Source organism: Diceros bicornis, chromosome 19 (assembly GCF_020826845.1).
Source record: "Diceros bicornis minor isolate mBicDic1 chromosome 19, mDicBic1.mat.cur, whole genome shotgun sequence".
NCBI lineage: Eukaryota > Metazoa > Chordata > Mammalia > Perissodactyla > Rhinocerotidae > Diceros > Diceros bicornis.
Window position 1 is genome coordinate 8834738 of NC_080758.1, and position 20796 is coordinate 8855533.

A 20796-nucleotide genomic window follows, 5' to 3' on the forward strand; every position below is an offset into this window, starting at 1 on the left:
TGGAACACAGCCATTCTCATTCCTTCACATACCACCTATGGCCGCTTTCGTGCTTCAACGGCAGAGTTGAGTGTAGTTGCAACAGGGCCCTTTACAGGAAAGATTTGGCGCCCCCTGCAGTAGTTGTTAGTGCATAGGAGTTGTAACCTTATGAGTGAGTGCCTCCCAGAATCAGTGATTTTATTTCCTTGTGAAATTACACATCCCACAGCTGACTCAGTGGCCACGTGGAGTGAAGGCGTATGTAAAACAATTAGTTTAATTTCCTCCTTCTCCCAAATAAGAGAGATGGCCTTAATCAAAACAACGCATAGTATTTTAAACCTTCAGAACAGGAAAGTTAAGTGGATTAACCACATTACAAATGTCCTTTAACTAGCGACTTCTTCTGGTTAAAATGTGGTTGAGTTTAGTTTTTTAAGTTCCTCTACCACAAGTTTCCAAAACCAGTTTATCAACCAACGCAGAGCAAAGGACAGAGTGATTTCAACATTTTTCAAAGTTTTTCATGAAAAGAAAACTAAGGCTTTTGAAGCCCGTGGAAGTTTGGTGCTTTCCTAGAATGAGCTTCTGGTCCCATCAGAAATAAAATCTATCTATATTGACTACAGAAGTTACCGAATCCTTCGGTTGTAATCTGAAAATATTTTGGCCATTGGTTAATTGAGTTAATGTTCTAACTAATGGGAAAAAAATCTTTCCTTGCCAATGACCTATAAGATCAAGGAAGCAAGTACTTCTGTTGTGTATCTCTCTTAGAAAGTAAACTCTCACTTGCAAGTGAAAGAAAACCCAACTCAACCTAGATTGAAAAGAAAATGGAATTTATTTGTGCTCATTGCTAGGAAGTAGAATTGGTTTTAAATAAATCTCAATTCAGGGCTCTTTTCGGCTCAGCCTTCCTGGCCTGCTACATTCTCAGCTTCCCAGCATCACATCACCCGGTCCAGAGTAAAGGAGAGATTGCTCCAGTAGCAACCTCACATGTTCTAGAATTTGTTCTCTTTCATTGTCTCAAATGGGTTCAAACACTCCTTTAGTCTGCTTTCGCCAGTTTGTGTTGCAGTAACAACCAAGCCCCAAATTTCAGTGTCTTTCAACAGCAAAGAAAGATTCTTTTTTTCTCACTCATGCTGCATGTCAGTTGTAAGCTGGCTGTGAGTGGTCCTCGTGGCCCCTTCCTGCTGAGATCTAGACTGAAGAAGCAGCCCCTTCGACAGGGATGTGCAGTTATAGGGGCCGAGAGAAAATAGTGCCATGGGTGAACCACGCAATGGCTCAGTCATGCTTTCCATCATGTCTACTCGTGTTCTATTTGCAAAAGCAAGTCACACAGCACTGAGCATAGATGTATAATTCTTTTACGGGAAGGCGGAGTGAGTAATTGGGAAAACAATACATGCCACACACTGCCATCCCTGAACCCATATGGTCAAGGAGCTAAACCATGTTGATTGGCTTAGACCTGCTCAACTGGCTTCATGCAAATTACGTAGTCTTAAAATTAGGGAGGAGTGTTCCCCTAAAGCTAAACTAGGGTGCTGTGAAGAGCATGAGGGAGAAGAGTTACTGGGTAGAAACATAAAATCTCTACAAGTTCTTTGTAATCAAATAATCATGTTATAAATCAGAAAGATTCTAAAATAAAAACTTTTTAACAGCAATATTATGATGTTGTGGGTGAAGTTTAAGTGGAGGACATCTATTTTGCTATAAATTCAGTGTCCAAAACGCACAGCTCTAGTAAAAACTGTATAAACCAAATTTCAAGAGTAAGTATGGTATAATATTTGAGGCAAAAAGTAAAACCTTTTGCTGAAATGTGTATTACCTGTGTTAAACGTACTAGCCATCTTCATGCAACCTATAATATCCCCTACTGAAATCAAGCCAGGGGCATTTAATTCTAAAATATAGCACAAATCTGATTTTCATTATACCCATCGTATCCAAAATTAAAACGTGCAGATGCAGTCATATATTCTAAATAAGGAATGCCTTTTCCAAAGCCCTGGTCTGGAAGGAAATCTGAAAACTATTCAAATACAAATGCAAATCGGATCCTTACTTAGCTCAAATCCTTCTGGATTTCCACACTGGATGTCAGTGGATTTTCCTTGGCTGCTGAAAGCCAACTTCTTGGCCTGACTTCAAAGCTAATGGGAGCCTCTAGAAGTCTCTTTTTTTTTTTGGTTTTGCCCACCAAAATAGTTGTGTTTTGAAGAATGGACTCTGGCCTAGGATTTATGAGTTGACACCTCTCGACATTTGGAAAGGCCCGGAAAGAAAACCACTGGCACTCAGATAAAGTTGATTTACAAAGTTATTGCCATATCATCCGATCGTCTTATTATATGAGTAATTTTCCCTCCGGGCCCTTGCACACAAAAAAAGAATTTGCTGCTTCAAAGAGTGAATAGTTCTGAACCCAGAGTCAGTGAGTCAGACTCTGTTTGTTACCTACCTAAGGGCCACTTGCCATTCCTCCGCCCTTCTTCCCTGGATCTTAGGCAAGGTTGGCAACTACCACAGCGCCAAAGTATTTGATCATGCTTAGTCTAAACCAATAATCCCATTTTCTTCACCGATAATTAGTCTAGGGGTAAGGATATGATGTACCTTTGGACAATTAAATGTACCCTGAGGTAGGGGATCAAAATACAGAAGTTCATTTGAAGCAAATCTTTTGCTGTGACCTTCCTCCCTTTTTAGGATCTTGGGTTGAGGATATGATGCTTGGGACTGTGGCAGCTACTTTATTTCCATGAGGTAGCAAATAAAAAGATAAAAATCCAGCATGACAAGGATAGCAAAGCCAAAGGAGGATAGAAAGAGCCTGGGTTGTTAGAAACATTGTGGAGCCACTGAATCAACCCCAGAACCTCCTACTTTCAAACTTCTTGTTCCATATTGTTACTGGTGAAGTCAGTATTAGATATTCAGTTACTGGTAAACAACTCCATCTTCAGTGAAAGGGCTACTTACCTGTAGTGTGGCTTTGACCAAGTCGTTCAATCATTCAGATGCTTCGTCTGTAAAACAGGAATAATGTTATCTACTCTGAGATCTCTTTAATAACTCAGTGACCATTTACTGAGGTAATATGTTAAAAACACTTTGCACAATGTCTGACATAGTAAGAGATAGTTATTAATACCGTCTCTAAATAGTGAACACGTGCATGGTGAGTGCCTCCAGATAATTCATGCCCATGGAGTCAATAGCTCTCATCATAGCACAAGTGACAACCACTAGGATTAATTGATGCTTATTATGTGTCAGGTACTGTTCTAAGAACTTTACAAACATTGCCTAATTTAATTCTCAAAGCAACTTCCTGACGTGTGTACTGTCCCCATCGAGAAATGAGAAAATGAAGGTGCAGAGATGTTGAGTAGTGGCCTTGGATTAGAGGCTCTGTGAGGGACACGGTCAAGATTTAGACCCAGGCAGGCCGGCACTAGGAGCTGCTCACAGTCACCATGTCAGACAGCCTATGTTTCAGGCTTACCCCAGGCGCTGGTGCTGAAGCTTACTTTTGAGAAATGCAATTGAATTAAATTAGACCTAGATGTGGAAATCCACGTCTGCATTTGACCACCAATACCAGTCTCATTGGCTCCAGCCTCTGCCTGGTTTCCTAAAGACAGGCCTGGGTCACAGACCGGCAGCCGAGCAACAGAAGCCTCCTCACAGACATGTTTGCTTGGCTGGTCCAGTGCTTTTCTTCTTTCAATGTCTTTAGGTGGGGCAAGTTGACTCTTGTTCACCATAGTCACCACCACTCCTTTTTGTCTTACATCTGGTAAATCCATGCTGATATCCTGCCTTGCCTCCCGGGGACTGTTGAGTTTGTCACTCCCCAAACTGGATCTTTGTTTACAAAGGGAAAATGCTAGAAGTTGGGTCAATATTTTAAGAAATAGAATGTGGGAGAGACAGCTGTGATTTAATTGCCTTATTTCGGGCTGTTTCTGCATGCTCATTTGTTGATGGGCACCTTCCTGCTTCAGTTGACAATACAGAGATGAAGTGTTCTCCTCAATTCAGATCATTTGGGTCATTTGCAAACCAATGGTATATTCTGTACAAAGGAAAGGAAAATGGTTTCTCCACAAGCGTACTGTGTTTTTGGAAATAACTAAGTTCCCTCCCCTGCTCCCTGACAGCAAGAGCAAGATTCCGAGGAAGTTGGGGATCTGGCTCCAGCAAAGACAGAGGCAGAGATGCTTTTGGCTCTAGACTGTTTTCTTCTGATGCAAGGGATAGCAAACTGTAAAGAGCCAGAGAGTGAATATTTTAAACTTTGCAGGCCACCTACAGTCTCTGATGCATATTTTTCAACTTTTAAAAAAATTTTCAAACCCTTTCAAAATGTAAAATCCATTCTTAGCTCAAGGGCCACCCCAAAACAGGCTCCGGCATGAATTTGGTGGTAGTTTGTCAACCGCTGGCTGAGAAATTACAAAACCCTCTCCAGGCGGGTGGACTCTGTCGTGTTCTAGGGACCAAGGAAGATGCAGAAACTGTCCCTGCATCAGAGGGCAGGTGAATCAGACCTTCCATCTCAGCCCCTCACTGCTGGCCATCCCTTCTCCCCCACAGATATTCGAGAGGCACTGAGCTCGCTAGGTACCTTGCTGGGGGCCATAAGGAGCTTAGCCATCGTTTCCTTGGCAAGTTCATTTTTCTTCTAAAAGCATGAACTTCAGTTAAGTGACAATGGCAAATGACCAGTTTGGGGCAGATGGGAAATGAGTTAACAAGGGAGTGGGGTGTATTAAATCCAGTGGCTTTCGCACTATCCTCTCTGCAAAGACGACGGTTTCTCCACAGTTGCAGCGGAACTAGGATGTGGAAAGGAATACGTCGTGGTCACCGTCTCTAAGGTTGCATTCTTAAGGGAATGATTCCTCCTGATTTTTACACAGGCCAGGTGTAGTTCACCTTTAGGGCAGACCAAAGACGTGGGCCTACTAGAATGGAAGGGATATTGAGCGTGCTCTGAAGGGCAGCCCCCAAAAGGAACTTCCTATCTAAGCCCTGTACCTTCATGGGGCAGGAATTTTGCCACTTCCAAGTCATTTTGGCAGTTGGCCACATATTGGCTATTTGAGAGCACATTATATGACATGAGTGTTAATTCTTGAAGACGTGCCTGTGTAGAAATGGTCGTAGATGCAAACCTGTAGCCACTATGTGGACAAGGGGGCAACCAGGACCCTACTTTATAAAACACATTTGGGGGGAATGTTTTTTTTTTGACTGTTTTATTACCTGGCAAAATAATCTAGGCAGTGTGTGAATCACCGGTAGAGGTTATAAAGTCCGAGGAAGTAGAATCAGCCTTACAGACAGTGGATCTCAACGAAGAAGGAGATGCCACCCCTGAACCCGCAGAAGCAAAACTCAAAAGAGAAGAACGCAGACCACCGAGAACCTCCTTGATGGCCTTTCTCAAACAAATGGTAAGCCACTTGCTTCCGGTGCAGAAAGACTGACTTAGATTAGCATCCGAGAATAAGAGACCCGTGTCACAGGCGGCATGAGACATAATTGTAGGTGTTATAGATGGAATATGAATTGTGCGTTGAGAAAATTCCCTTTCGTCCTTCTGATTCAACACAGAGAAAGCCTCAGTTTATTGCTAATATTTCTTAACCTTTCTTTAACTCTGCTAACTCCCTTTTTAACAAAGAAAGAGCTGGCCTTGGGTCCTGAATTTTGGCAAACAGCAGTATCCACCTAGAAGTTAATATTATCGTTTACTTTTAATTTTATTTATTTTAAATTTTCCTTCTGTTTATGGCAAATGATACTGCTTTTCTCATTATGGTAATGATATGCAGTTTCCTTTGAAAACACAGTTATTTACATAAAGAACATAAGGCATTTTTTAAAGGATTAAGTAATGAATAGTCAAGTTGTATACTGATGTTGGAAAAATTCTGAAAGTGACATATGAGGTCCACAAACGTGGGCAGAGGTGACGTAGATAATTCCAATAAGGAAATGGCAAATAATTTTCTAATAATGAATATGTATAACTTATTTGGTGAATTGCCATGCTTTTAGTTTGTATAGGATGGAAAGAATGTGGGCAGACATCTTTTGGTGTCTATGAAGAGTCATGTACATTAAACACCTAAACATGCAGGAACTTCAATAACATAATGCAACAAAACCAAATTAGTTGGAAGACAAAAAGCAAAAACCCACGTAAAAGGTCATTGGTTTAATTCTCTTTTAATGAAAAACAAGAATTTCATTATCGTGCGCCTTCATTTTCAGGAGTATTTGGGAATTTAATCCTTTGAGAAAGCAACTCTCTAATTTCACAGGCTCAACATGTTCGGGAATTCTTTCTCGTCTACAAAACAAAACAAAACAAAACTCTTGCCAGTGGGAGTCAAGACATTTTAGAAATACCTCTGTTAGAAATTGTTGACAGGAATCATTTTCTCCTATTGTTGGATTCTCATGGAGTGAGAAGTTAGAGTGAGTCGTGGAGAGCCTGTGTGGCTGGAACCCCATCTATATTTCTGGCCCTTTACTCTGCAATTGGGTGCTGAAAATGGGGATCAAGATTTGAAATTTTTAAACCAGTTTTTACACGATGTCAGGAAGGAAAAGAACATTTGGCCTGTTTCTGGCAACACATCTAAATTACAAATGGGATCCCCAAATAGCTCATCATAACATTGAGGGTGATCCAGCTTTCTCATTTCTGAATGGAGTTGAGAGGTACAAAAAAAAAAAATAGCAAACAGAATGGTTTTCTCTTCCAAATAATCAAAATGAGACTTCTTCATGTAAAAGAGAGGAATATACCAGAAACCCCAAATAAAGCATGAAAGACCTCTAAACCACCATTACATCCATTCAAAACAAATTCTTAAATTCTAGGAGGTCCTATATTACTTAAATTCATCCTCCGTAGATATTCATTAGATATTGTTTGGGGATATTTTCTAGCAGTAGAAAGTGAGTAAGTCTGAATTGGTAGAGGAATAAATTGGAAACAAAAGAGTCCTTTGGAATTGATTCTTCATAGGAGAGGGATAGAGGTAGAAGAGGACACATTTTTCCCAAGCAATCCTCAGTCAATCCACAGTATCAAGTCTTATAATGTCCATTGTTCTTATTTCCTATTGCCCATTAAAAGGTTTATGCCTGGGAGCTTGAACATTATTCCTTCCTTTTAATGTTTACACTCCAAAGTTTCCATGATTGTTGGGATTTCACCTAAAATATCCTAATTATTTTTGTCTTACATTCTGTTTTGTTTTCATTAAAACATTATTTTACTATTGTGATTAATTCTAATACACAAAAGACATGGGTTTTCCAGTTCACCACAATCCCCACCACTCCCTATCATCACACCCTGCCTAGCTCCCTCATTCATTTTCCTAGTCCTATCCCTGTGGGTATTTGAGTTTGCAACCCCTGATACAGAGCCGCCTCATTCTTTATAATAACTTCACTGAATCATATTGTCTGGATTTATCATGCTTTGATTCACCATTGCTCTATTGATGGACATTTGGTTTGTTTCAAACTTTTTGCATTTCATTCATTCACTTATTCAACAAATAATTATTGAGTGCCCACTAGATCCCAGGCACTAGGGATACAACAGTGAGCATAAGTAGACATGGTCCCTGTTCTCATGGAGAATAAAACTTACTGAGGAAAACAGACACTTATTTTTAACTCTATCCCATATTCAGTGAGCGTGCACCATGTGTTTTACACACATGATCTCAGTTGCTTCACTAACCTGCATGAACATCCTTGTACACCTACCTTTACGCACATGTGTTAACATCCCCATAGCGTAGATTCCTGGAAGTCAGCTTCAGCAATTATTTTCAGGAAATACTTTTGGGTAACATTTTATGGCTTCCAAACTGACTTAAAGTCTTTGGATTTATACAGGAAAAAAAAAGTTGCTCTAAGGGTTTGTAAATAGAGACAGTACCTGGCCCATCACTAGGGGATTTTTACTTTTTATTTTTTGAGCCGAATAAGTGAATGTTTCAAATTGATTTTAGACATTGTTAGCAAAATACAGTTTTTTAAAAATAATTGATTTACTAGAAGAGAAAACTCAATTGCAAATGTGTCACTCTTGTTTTGTAATCAATGTCTCCATTCATCAGATCATTGATTTTCTACCATCTAGCCATTGCCTCCCTTAAGTTTCTTTCAGAGAACATATTTTACTATTCCATGGCAAAGGAACTCTTGGTTGAGTTTTTTTTTTAAATAAATGCATTGCCCAGTTCATTTCTAAAGAGATCTCTTTCTTTCCAGAAATTAACATCTCATAAAAATAAAAATAGAACTAATATCATTTTTCAAATAATTATATTTCAGAGGAAAGAAAATAGAGTCACACAAGTCCTTACATTGCATTTGAGATATGTAGATATACTTCACGAAAATCCTGTGGGCTCCCACAGATTTTTCAAAATAATTGCAAGGAATCGCTGAGACATCTGTCATGCCCTAAATAGAAAAAGATTCTTATATGTATTAATTCAACTGTATGTCAAGAAATTGGATATTTGAAGTGGTAGTATATTTTTGTAAAGTGAGTGGGTAGAGAACTGTATTCATGTACCCACAAACCAGGTAGGCAGATGCAACCCTAAAGGTGGTAGATAGAAATATAGCATGTAGATTTATAATTTGTCAATATTAATAACACCTTGCACTTGAAAAGTACTTTCCTCCTCCAAACTATTGCCACGTACATTGTTTCATTTAATCCTCCTCCTGTCTCTTTCTTTAAACCGTTAGTTTTGTGAGGAACTCTTTCTTGAAATAATGTTCCTAGTCTTAGATAAGAAATACTGCGAGCTTTAATACTTGGCAAATTAAAGACCCAAATAAAGCAACAGCCAAGAAATTGGAGATTTTGTTGACTACATTCAATCTAACAAATCTAAAAGAATCCGTTAAAATTTACTATCTGGAGGAAAAAAGACGGTGGTTTGTAATGGTAATTATAAAACAAAAAACAGGAGTCTTCTAGCCAGAGTTTTTGATCTCAAATTCTTCCCTGAGTACCAAAATATAAATACTGAGTTGCTCTTTAAGGAAAGGTTTCCTAAAGTCACATTTGTTTGGGCCATTCCTGTCTCCACCAGAGACTCGTATGCCTTCCTACCCTAAGGGGGATTCTGTAGTCATTCGGTTCTTCTCAGTTATTAATAGTAATAATAATAATAATAGCTACCATTTATTTATTGTGTGCAAATGGCATGGCCAGCACTGTGCTAATAACAATAAGCCCGTTTATGCATGAACTCATTTATTCATACAACAACTGCATGAAACAAGCACTGTTACTGCCCCACTCTTACTGCAGTTGAGGGCACACTCAGAGGGTGTGAGCCATCTGCCCAGGGTCACAGAGCTGGCAAATGGCAGAGCCCGAGTTCAGACTCAGGTTTTTGTTGATTCTGAAGCTCACTCTTGTGAGCTCACTCATGTTACTGCTGCTTCCTCTGCCTCCGGCAGCGGGTTTTCTGTGAGAGTAAGTGGAAGTGGAACAACCAGAAGCTCCATTTCTGTGATTCTCTTAGTAATGTTTTCTGTGGAAAGAAATATCATTTTTATGTGTTGCGCTGACCCAAAATTACACTTACCTGAAGTTACAACAAGGCAAAAGAAAGGAGAATTAGTACATGACTTACGTAAAGATCGACCTTAAGTTTTCTGAATATACTTGTAACTAAAATGAGATTTACCTCAGCTGTGTAATTTTGTCTGAACTGTCCAATTCCATTTCAAGCGAGCATCTAGGTAAAACAGGAAGCTTGGACTCATAGCCTTTGTTGATCCTGGAAATTTCTAGCAGGTCCAGTTCCTTGGATTTGTTGTAATGAGGCTGATGTAGTCAACAACCTTGCTGATGGACTCTCACTAAATTAAAATGTCATCCCAATTCTTCTTCTTTTAAATCTCAACTTTGGTTGGATTGGAGCATCATCAAAATACATTTGCATTCCTTTCAAAGAAGTGTGAACTGACCACCAAACATTTCCACTAGAATTTTGAGTATCTAAGTAATAGACATTGGAGATGGTTCAAACGTTCCCCAGAGTATCAAGCTCTAGGAATGCATGACGATGAAAGAAATTAAAAATGCAAGGTTTGGATGCCACAACTAGGTGCCATCTCCACGCTGCAGACTGGCCGCCTGAGATGCCTCACCTTTGGTTCTCATGAATGAGAATCAACTCCATGAAGAAAGTTGCTCAGTATCAGACTGGGAAATCTCTGAAGTTACTTAATAGTCCTCAAGCTGTTCTTTAAAGTATTTAAAAAGTCTCTGAAAGAATTTTGGTCTCTTTAAACAGTAACTCTGCTATTTTTGACAGCTGGAAAAAATAAGCTTCTGTGGTTATGGTCCTTTGAATGCAAAGCCCAACATGGGCTATTCTAATTTGTTTCTGAAAGAGGGCTCTGCAAAGAGGAAAGAAGAGGGATAGAGAGAAAACAAAGGAAGGAGGGAGGGAGGGAGAGAGGCAGGAAGGAATTATTAATAACTGCATTACTGCAGAGACTTCAGATGGACTTAATAAGACCCTTAGTTTAAACTCAGCATACAGTCACCTTTGGGTAAATACAGCTGTATATGCCTCAAAATGAACAACAGAGAAACATCATAGAAAAGCTTGAGATAGTCTCCTTTCTTTTTAAGAGGTTGAACTTCTTTGCAATGATCTCCCTGACAGCCTGAGGGTCTGTTTTCAGTATGCTGATGTAGATCCACTGCTGCCAAGAGAACCTTTGGGTTCAATCCAAATTCTCCTCCAAGGGCTAGCAAAGAAAGGGAGGAGGAAGAAAGCAAAAGTAAACCTTAAATTGGTAGGGTACCTAACGGATACTACATTGAAACAAATAAAGGGAAGTTGAAAATCTCTCTCTCTCTTAGGGGACAAAGGTGGCCAAAGGGCCAGCACGACTCTTGATGTCCATTCATGTTTTGCTTAAAAAGCCATCTTGTTTGCTTGGTTGGTTGGTTTTGCTTTAACATTCCCCAAAGGCCCACTAATGAGGACATGATGCTATAGTCTTAAGGACACTGGAGAATGTGTTTGAGTAGGAAGGGCTCTTATGACACAGCCTGAATTCTGGAGGCCAAATGAAATCCCAAAGTGGCAAAACCTTTGGGTGAGATGGGGAGGCTGACAAAGTTGGCTGTAGGGAAAGAAATAATAACCAAGAGTGTCATTCTCTTTTTCTAAATGTTCTCAAGCAAGACTGGCCCTTGTAGAACAATCCAGAAGACCCAGAGGAAGAAAAAACCACTTTGCATCTAAATGGATCTAAAGTTTATGTAGAGGACAGGCAGATCCTTATTTGTCTTTGGGTTGAACACCTTGGTGAAACCCATGACAACGATATCCCTAAGAAAAGCACATGGCCCTTCCAGACACCAGGAGTTCAGGCTGAAGGAAGACTTCTTCCATTCCCAACCAATCGAGAAGCATGTATTCTACCTTAGGCCGAGCTCTGTGAAGGTTGCTTTTGGAGTAGAAAAAGGACATAGGAATTCCCATGCTGTATTAAACCATTGACAGTCCTAGTCAAGTCTTCTGAATCGGAGAGCAGCACCAAGCATATTTAAAGGTGAGCATGGTTGACCCCTGAGGATAGGCATGTCCCACGAACATCCCTATGTGAGATGTATCAACCTCCATCTTATCCAAGTCCTTATCATTTTTCCTAATTTGATAGCTTCATAGTAGATGCTCAATAAATATTTATTCATTGAATGGTACTCCTACCTTCTAGGGCAGCATGGGGAGGTGGTGAAGAGTATAGAGCACAGAATCATCACCTGGTGTCAAATCCTGGCTCCATAACCTGCTCGTTCCATGACTCATGCTAGTTTCTCTGAGCTTCCATTTTCTTACCTGTAAAATGAGGAAAATAAAATTATTGCTCTATCTTAAGGTTCCAAGGTGATGAATAAATGAACTAACATGTGTTATTATTTCATTGAGCACAGTGCCTGGCACTTAGTAAGCACTTCAAGTTAGCCTTCCTAAATACCAGTTTTATTATCTCTACTAATAAGAGTGCCATATGTCAGATTACAGAGGCATATAATATTGATCAGTCAAAAAAGTATTTGAGTGCCTGTAAGGTTTTTAACTCCTCTTAGTGCGGGTGTTATAGCTTCTTGCTGTCTGCTAACAGAACAGCCACAATTAACAGTGGGATTGGAAGTCTTTCTCTTTGCCCCACATGGCCTGACCTCCACTTCCTATACTCCCTCCACAGAAGGGAGGAAAAGATGATAAGCAAGGACCAAATATGTGGGGATTAGACCGGAGTCAACAATGTTGATAAGGACTGAACAATTTGGGCTGACCCAGTGGCATAGCCACATGTTCCACTTCAGCGATCCGGGGTTCGCTGCTTCGGATCCTGGGTGCAGACCTACTCACCGCTCCTCAAGCCATGCTGAGGCAGCATCCCACATAGAAGGACCTACAACTAGGATATACAACTATGTACTGGGACTTTGGGGAGAAAAAAGAAAAAGAGGAAGATTGGCAACAGATGTTAGCTCAGGGCCAATCTTCCTCAAAGAAAAAGAAAAACTGAACAATTCATTACCAGATTTCTTAGTTATTTTATCAAGCACAGAGCATTACTAAGGCACAGTTGAAACTACAGACCCCAGTATTGGTCTGTATTTGTCTATGGCCAGTTAGCTTAAAGCAGTGATGCTCAAATTCAAGTGTGCCTCAGAATCACTTGGAGGGTTAGTTAAAACACAGATTGCTGGGCCCCACCCCTAGAATTTCTGATTCAGTAGATCTGGAGTAGAGCTCAATAATTTGCACTTCATGGGGCAGGCCTGTTGGCATAGTGGTTATGTTCACACACTCCGCTTTGTCAGCCCCGGGGTGTGCGGGTTCGGATTCTGGGTGCAGACCTATGCAGCACGCATCAAGCCATGCTGTGGCAGCATCCCATATACAAAAAAATACAGGAAGATGGGCACAGATGTTAGCTCACAGCTAATCTTCCTCATCAAAAAGAGGAAGATTGGCAACACGGGTTAGCTCAGGGCCAGTCTTCCTCAAAAAAAAAAAATTGCGTTTCTAACAAGCTCATAAGTGATGTTCAAGCGGCTGATCCTAGGATCACACTTTTAGAACCGTTAGCTTCAAGGGTGGGTTTAAGGGGCCAAGCTGTGAATTCAACCACATCTAGCCTTGTCACTGACGTCAGTGGCCACAGGGGGCACTAAAAGATGGAAAATGAAATGTTCAACATAGCCCATCTCTCTACTAGGGGAAATACAACAACACGCGCACCACCTAAATGTTACCACTGCAAGGCTCCCAATGGTTTCATTGTTCGTTCCTTTACTTATTCTTCAATATGTTCAACCACCTCCAGGTTCCAACATGAGTATTTTCATCGTCATTTATTTATCTCAGAATTACCTAATCTTAGGGTTTAGGACTTCTGTGTTGTTATTTTGAGTTTAATCAGACTCTGGGTACAGACCACATGGACATTGCATAGCTCATGAGTAAAATGTTTCCAATTGGTCCTCCATTTGTCTTGACTCCGAATGTCAATAATGAATGACTAAGGTCATCCATTTCAGAACTTCTCGTGCGTTCTCCATTTTGTTGTGCTTGTGGTAGCTGAAAGGCCATTGTCTGTTTGTTATTTTAGTCAGTGAAAGGGGATGGAGGGATCACCCCATCAGAAGAAGTAAATGGGAAAGACTCCAGCTACCAAGTAAGTGACATGTAAACTCTGTTCGGTGGTGGGTTTAGCTGGCGTGTTTTCAGTTCTTTCCAGCCTCATTCCCAATGCAATTCTCAACCACAGCTAACTCATTTAACATCTCTAGGTTGAGCACCTGCTGTATACCAGGCGCTATCTTGAGCTCTGCAGATACGAGCATGAACAAGCTAGAGTCTCTCCACTATTTCTTACCGCAAGGCTTTCACACATGTTCTTCCCTCTTCTCCACACGGAAAATTCCTTCCTGTCCTTCAAGTCTTGGCTGAAATGTCACCTCCTCAAAGAGATCTTCCATTTCCACCCGTCATCACTGCATCTTGTCCTTTTACTTCATGGCACTTATCACATGTGGTACTAAGTCATTTGTCTGTTAGCCCTCTGTGTCCCCTATCCCTTCCCTCCCCTATCTGGAGCATCTGTGGAGCAAGGAAGGAGCCTCTTCTATTTTCTATCACATTGCATGGTGCCGGGCACGTAGTAGGAGCTATTTCTTGAGTAGATGAGTGAAAGACATGGAATCACATGGTTCATTTCCATTATTTTCTCTATTCTAAAGAAACATAGCTATGACATTTTTATTTTTTTTATAATTTTATTTATTTATTTATTTATTTATTTATTTATTCCCCCAAAGCCCCAGTAGATAGTTGTATGTCATAGCTGCACATCCTTCTAGTTGCTGTATGTGGGACGCGGCCTCAGCATGGCCGGAGAAGCTGCGCGTCGGTGCGCGCCCGGGATCCGAACCCGGGCCGCCAGCAGCGGAGTGTGCGCACTTAACCGATAAGCCGCGGGGGCCGGCCCTATGACATTTTTATAACCATATGTATTCTTTTTTTTCCAATGGGATCATCTCATGCTCAACACCCTATTTTATAACCTGTACTCTTTCAACTAAAAATTTACCTCCACAAAAATATGATCAAATATTCTTCTACTAATTTTGGCAATACAGAGAAGTGGTTCAGTGAGAGTTGCAGACTCAAAATACCTGGGTTCAAATCCTGGCTCAGCCATTTTTTTAGCTGTGTGACTAAAGGCAAATTACCAATCTCTTCGTGCCTCAGTTTCCTCATCTATGTCATGGAGCTAGGAAAAGTACGGCCTTACAGGATTGTATACTTAGGTGAATCAATACGTGTAAAGCACTTAGAACATTCCTGATACAGAGGGCTCAATAAATGTTAGTTGCTGTGTTAGCACAGCTGCCATAACAAAGTACCATAGACTGAGCAGCTTAAACAACAGAAATTTATTTTCTCACAGTCATAGAGGCTGGAAAATCCAAGATCAAGATGGTGGCAGGGTTTGGTTCTTGGTGAGGAGGGCTCTCTTCCTGGCTTTCAGATGGCTGCCTTTTCACTGTGTCCTCACATGGCAGAGGAGAGAAAGCGAGCTCTCTGGTGTCTCTTCTTATGAGGACACTAATCCTGTTGGATCAGGGCCCATCCCTGTAACCTCAGTTAATCTTAATTACTTCCTTACTCCAAATACTTTCACTTGGGGGGTTAGGGTTTCAACAAACGAAACCATAGCTGTTGCTATTGTTTTGTTACTATTACTATAACACTGCTGATAGGAAATTACCATCCTATAATGTTGTTCATCTCACACACACACAAATAGGCAGCAATGGTTGTAAATAATTTATGATATTTCTATTTCCACAGTAATTGGATTATCCTGTATATTTCAACATGAAATATATTGCTTTTTACTGCATTCAAATTCTTTTCTTTTCTTTTTTTTTTAACTTACTACTATGCTTGCCTCCCAAACCCATATTCTAGACCAATTTGGGACCAAAAATCCCAAAAGTTACTACCTTGAAAACATAATAAACTTACTTTATTTAGTATGAAAAACTTAAATATGATTGCGCCTTTTGTCTAGAATCTGACAATGAAACAATTATGCCAATAATTTTGGTGATTCTAAAATCTGAATGAAGTCAGTGAAAATCTGAATGAGCTGGAAACCTCATTCTATTTACAGTTATCTAGCAGTGTTTTGAGAATTCTATTTTCCAGGGCCTTGGATCTAGACTTGAGAAGATTGGTGTGTACTCATTGAGAGATTAGAAATGCTTCGTTTAAACGGCGGGGATGGGAGCAAACATTCTCTGCTCCTTTTAGATTTGCCCTCTCCGAGTTATGAAAGTCTTAGTTGATATTTCTAGGAAAAGAAGCCCAAGGCACTCCCAGCCTAGGTTGGCTTCCAGTGTCTGAATCAAATGGGACATTCCCAAGACCTTGTCCTCCAACTTCCTGTCAGCATCTCTGGGCTCTAGGAAAGGATGCACTCAGAAGATTCAGATGTGAATAATTTTTGTTATAAATTTTGAAACAGAGTCAAACACCAAGCAAATGTTTTAAATTGTCTGCATTTAATGGGAAAGCAGTCATTGCAAAGTTTAGATTCTTAGCTTGCTCTGAAAATAAGGAACCAGCCAACTATTGCCTTCAGAAGTTAAAAAAGACATTAAAAAGAAAATTGAGGGGCCGGCCCCGTGGCCTAGCGGTTAAGTGTGCGCGCTCCGCTGCTGGCGGCCCGGGTTCGGATCCCGGGCGCGCACCGACACACCGCTTCTCTGGCCATGCTGAGGCCGCGTCCCACGTACAGCAACTAGAAGGATGTGCAGCTGTGATGTACAACCATCTACTGGGGCTTTGGGGGAAAAAATAAATAAATAAATAATTTTTAAAAAAAAAGAAAAGAAAATTGAAGCCTAATACAGATAGAATAACCGTGTTGCAAATGGACATGATCCATTGAAAGCTCCCCTCTTGAAAAAAATCAACATCCAATGAGAACTATTGGACTATATATACCTTCCACTTCCCGCTCCATAATGATTTGCCAAGAGAAATATCTTGGAAACATTTGGAAGGCGAGTTGCTGGTCATTCATTCAACCCATTTTGATGGAGACCTACTGTGTGTTAGAATAGGTGCTGAGGATAAAGCAGTGGAAGAAACAAAGAGGGGTTTTTTTGTCTGGAGCTCCCCTTCCATCAGAAGGAGACAGAACATCTTCAAGTGAGCAGAGAAATCCCCCAGATGGCTGCAAATATAAAGAAAATGCAGCAGTGCTCCGGAGGAGAGGGGGTCAAGCTTCTTTAGACCATCTCCAAGGTCTAAAGATGCAGGGACTGCATCTCCAAGGAGGTGACACTTGAGCTGAGACTTGATAGGAAGGAAGCAGCGGTCATTTGAAGCCCTGGAGACACACCAAGCAGAAGCTACAGCAAATGTGAAGCCATGTTTTGAGAATAAGCTTGTTTCAGGGATGCAAGGAGGCCGTGTGGCTGGAGCAGAACAAGCGGAGGGGAAAGGGATAGGAGACACAGCTGGAGAGGCACAGGGGGACTCCATTGAACGAGAATTTCCTGACTGCCTCGTCGGTACCCAGCACTCAGATCCCCACAGGCTCTCAGAAGGAGTCACCACTGGCCTTGTTAAGCCAGATGAACAACTCGTCCCAGTTAGCCCTGGATTTTCCTGGTTTTAAAACTGTGAATTCTGTGTCCTGGACCCCCTCACTCTCAGACAAACCAAGACGATTGGTCCCCTGATGTTTGGCATTTCCCACGAGCCAGGCACCATGCCAACAGGCTTTCCATTACTAGCTAATTTAATCCTCAAACGCCATGAGGTATGATTTTTTGTTGTTGTTACTCCCATACAGAGAGGAAGTTGAGAGATCAAACAATTTATTCCAGATCACACAGCAAGGATGCAATGAAACTAGGACCACACCATGTTCCTTTGAGTGCAGACACTGCTCTTAGCCACTCACTGTATCTTAAAATCTTCTACACAACAAAAAGAGTTAATGAGGTGTTTGAACCGGGGTCCCTGTTTCTGGCCTTCCTGAAGAGCCTCATGATGGCAGTTTCTGTCTCATCCTAAGGGCAGCATCTGCTCTGGGCTGTCTGCTGTATGTGGACATCATGTTGTGCAAATGCTGCAACTTTGGCAGCGGGGATCTGACAGAAATATCCAGGACGTGTGGTTGCAGAACAGCTTCTCGGGGTGCACTGGATGTCTGATGCTTCTTTCTCCAAGGACTTCTGCCCTGCGAGGCAACTGTGGAGGCCTCTGGGACTGGGGAATCTTCTCTGTCTTCTCGCTTATTTCTAAGGGTTGTCTTTGATCCATTGGTATGAAATGACAGTTCTCCTGATCGCTGCCTCCTCAATCAAAACTGCCACTTTGGGGCCGGCCCGGTGGCATAGTGGTTAAGTTCACACGCTCTGCTTTGGTGGCCTGGGGTTCATGGGTTTGGATCCCGGGTGCAGACCTACACACCGCTCATTGAGCCATGCTGTGGTGGCATCCCACATACAAAATAGAGGAAGATGGGCACATGTTAGCTCAGGGACAATCTTCCTCAGCAAAAAAAAAAACCTGCCACTTTGTCATAGAATTTTCAGACCCAGGGACAGTACATAACTTTATGACTCAGCAATTGTAAGCATATATCCAGTAGGTCAAATGCGGCCCCTAGGGGTACTTGTGTTGTGGTTATTGGCCATGAACAAAGCTTTAAAACTTTTGAAGTCAAGATTCAAAAATGGACATATTTTACATTAAAAAAGATTCAATTTCAAGTTTCCATTGAAAAAAATAGAAGATTCGACAGCACTGGGGCTGTAATCCTACACAGTATTTTTCAACTGGGTCTGAGCAGCAGTTGCCCCTTGAGACAGGCCATGTGACATTCAGTTCACCACAGTCCCCCCTACTCCAAATTGTCTCCCCAACATCAAATCCAGCATTGCTTGAACTGGTGTTTTCTTATGCTGAAGAAATATTTCTGTGGCCCTATGTTGCTTTTACAACCGGGAAAATAAGGTCTCCGTGTGATTATTCTTTTTTTTTTTTTTTAATGAGGAAGATCAGCCCTGAGCTAACATCCGTGCTAATCCTCCTCTTTTTGCTGAGGAAGACCGGCTCTGAGCTAACATCTATTGTCAATCCTCCTCCTTTGTTTTCCCCAAAGCCCCAGTAGATAGTTGTATGTCATAGTTGTACGTCCTTCTAGTTGCTGTATGTGGGACGCAGCCTCAGCATGGCCGGACAAGGGGTGCGTCAGTGCGCGCCCGGTATCCGAACCCTGGCCGCCAGTATCGGAGCTCGCACACTTAGCCGCTAAGCCACGGGGCCGGCCCATGTGATTATTCTTATCTCTAGCCTCTTTCATGTTTTTATTTTATCTATCTGGCCCCCATAGGCATTTCAGTTTGAGTAAATTATGGGAAAAAGGCTTTTGCATCCTAACAGATTTTTTCTTATCTGTAATTTACCTAGCATTTTCTAGAATTTTGGATTTTATAGCTTCATCCTTCTAAATTGTAGGAACCAAGTAGGATTACAAACATTTCACTTTAGCATGAAAGAATGTGCATTCAAAATTAAAAATAAAACAATCATCTTCTTTTACCATTGTTTTGTGAAGGGAAGGGACAGTTGCACACCGGGAATTAAGATAGACATAATCATGCAGAATAGGCATCCCCAAGAAAAGAGTCACACGTGGTTGCAAGTGGGAGAAACCCTCTCAAAGCTTGCATAAGCACAAAAGGGCTTCAGGAACAGCTAGATCTAGGGGCACACACAATGCCATCAGCACATGGGCTCTTTCTCCTGCTCTCTCATCTCTCAGCTCTGCTTTCCTCTACATTGGCTTCCTTTTCAAGTTGGTTTCTCCTGGAAATGGTGGTGGCTCTGGAATCTCCAGGCTTTTATCTTCAAATCCAGCAGAAAGGGAGCAGGATTCTCTCTCAGTTATTTTAGCAAAGCTCTGAGATTAGCTCAGTTTCTATCTGTGTTTGGGGCATCTAGAACCAATCACCGTAGCCCAATTGCATGCAATGCTCTGATTGGCCAAATCTGAGTCACATGCCCTTGTCCAGGGGTGGAATTAGTTTGCCTAAACCACAAAAAAATAGACAAGAGAGAAGAGTGGTTCCCCAAGGAAAACTCAGATTCTAGTACCAGAAGGAGGAAAGAATCCTTGCTGGGAAAGCATAAAATTAATTAACGAATTGTTAGCTAAATAAATAAATGTCCCCTGCTGTAACCTTGTACCCTAAGTATTTGCACATTTTTCATATTTTTTTTTTCATTTCACCCAGCACGCGTGAAAATGTAGATACCATCCAACATTTGAACACCTCTGTTTTAACATATTTTTTTTACTTGCTATTGAGAGTTGTCTTGCAGCCACTAAAAATGCATTTTGTTTGACCTTGCTGTAGACACCGGACTCAACGGAGAAGGCCCTCTCGCCACCGGAGCCAGAACCGGCAGGAGTAGGCCAGAAGGGCAAAGAAGGCTCCTCAAAAGACAGGAAGGGGGCAGCCGAAATGAACAAGCAGAAGAGCAACAAGCAGGAAGCCAGAGAACCGGCCCCATGCGCGGAGCCGGCCATGGGGGAGGTGAACTTGCAGGACGGGGACAAGGCCCCAAAGCGACCCGAGAAGCGGCGGCAGTCCCTCGGGGGCTTCTTTAAGGGCCTGGTAGGTGGATTTTTTCCCTCTTCTTTCCAGGCTCTCAGGCCAGGGGTGTGGTTCCCACCTCCAAAGGGGACCAGTTGGCTAGGGGCTGGCTGGACACTTGTCAACTATTTATTGAGCACCTGCTGTGTGCCAGGCGCTGTGCTGGGCACAGAGAGCAAGGTGGACGTAGGCTTTGCTCTCCTGGATCCCTCAGTCAGGCGCGGAATTGACGGGGGCTGGGTGCTGAGTGTGGGAAGAGCTAGGAGGCAGAAGCAGGCATGTGAAGGCGGCCTGGGTGTGTGGACGGGGCCTGGCCTCGGGTTTGAGAGGAGTGTCAGAGAAGGCTTCTCAGAGGAAATGTGGGATCTCAAGTCAGCCTGTGGAGGGAGGAGGCAAGGGGAGGTCTGACGGCAGAGTGCGCTCTAGGCAGTGGGACCACCGTTGCAGAGGTGTGCTGGAGACACAGCACAGAACTGAAGTGCAGTCTGGCTGGAAGA

General features: G+C 41.9%; 1 protein-coding gene across 1 annotated transcript in view; it reads left to right on the forward strand.

Moving 5' to 3' along the window:
* Positions 1 to 20796, forward strand: part of BCAS1 (brain enriched myelin associated protein 1) — a 109639-nt gene that overhangs the window by 81070 nt on the left and 7773 nt on the right. The window contains exons 9-11 of the mRNA XM_058562448.1: positions 5295 to 5468; positions 13723 to 13788; positions 20060 to 20320. Of these exons, the coding sequence (XP_058418431.1) occupies positions 5295 to 5468; positions 13723 to 13788; positions 20060 to 20320 (501 nt within the window). The remainder of the gene's footprint in view (positions 1 to 5294; positions 5469 to 13722; positions 13789 to 20059; positions 20321 to 20796) is intronic.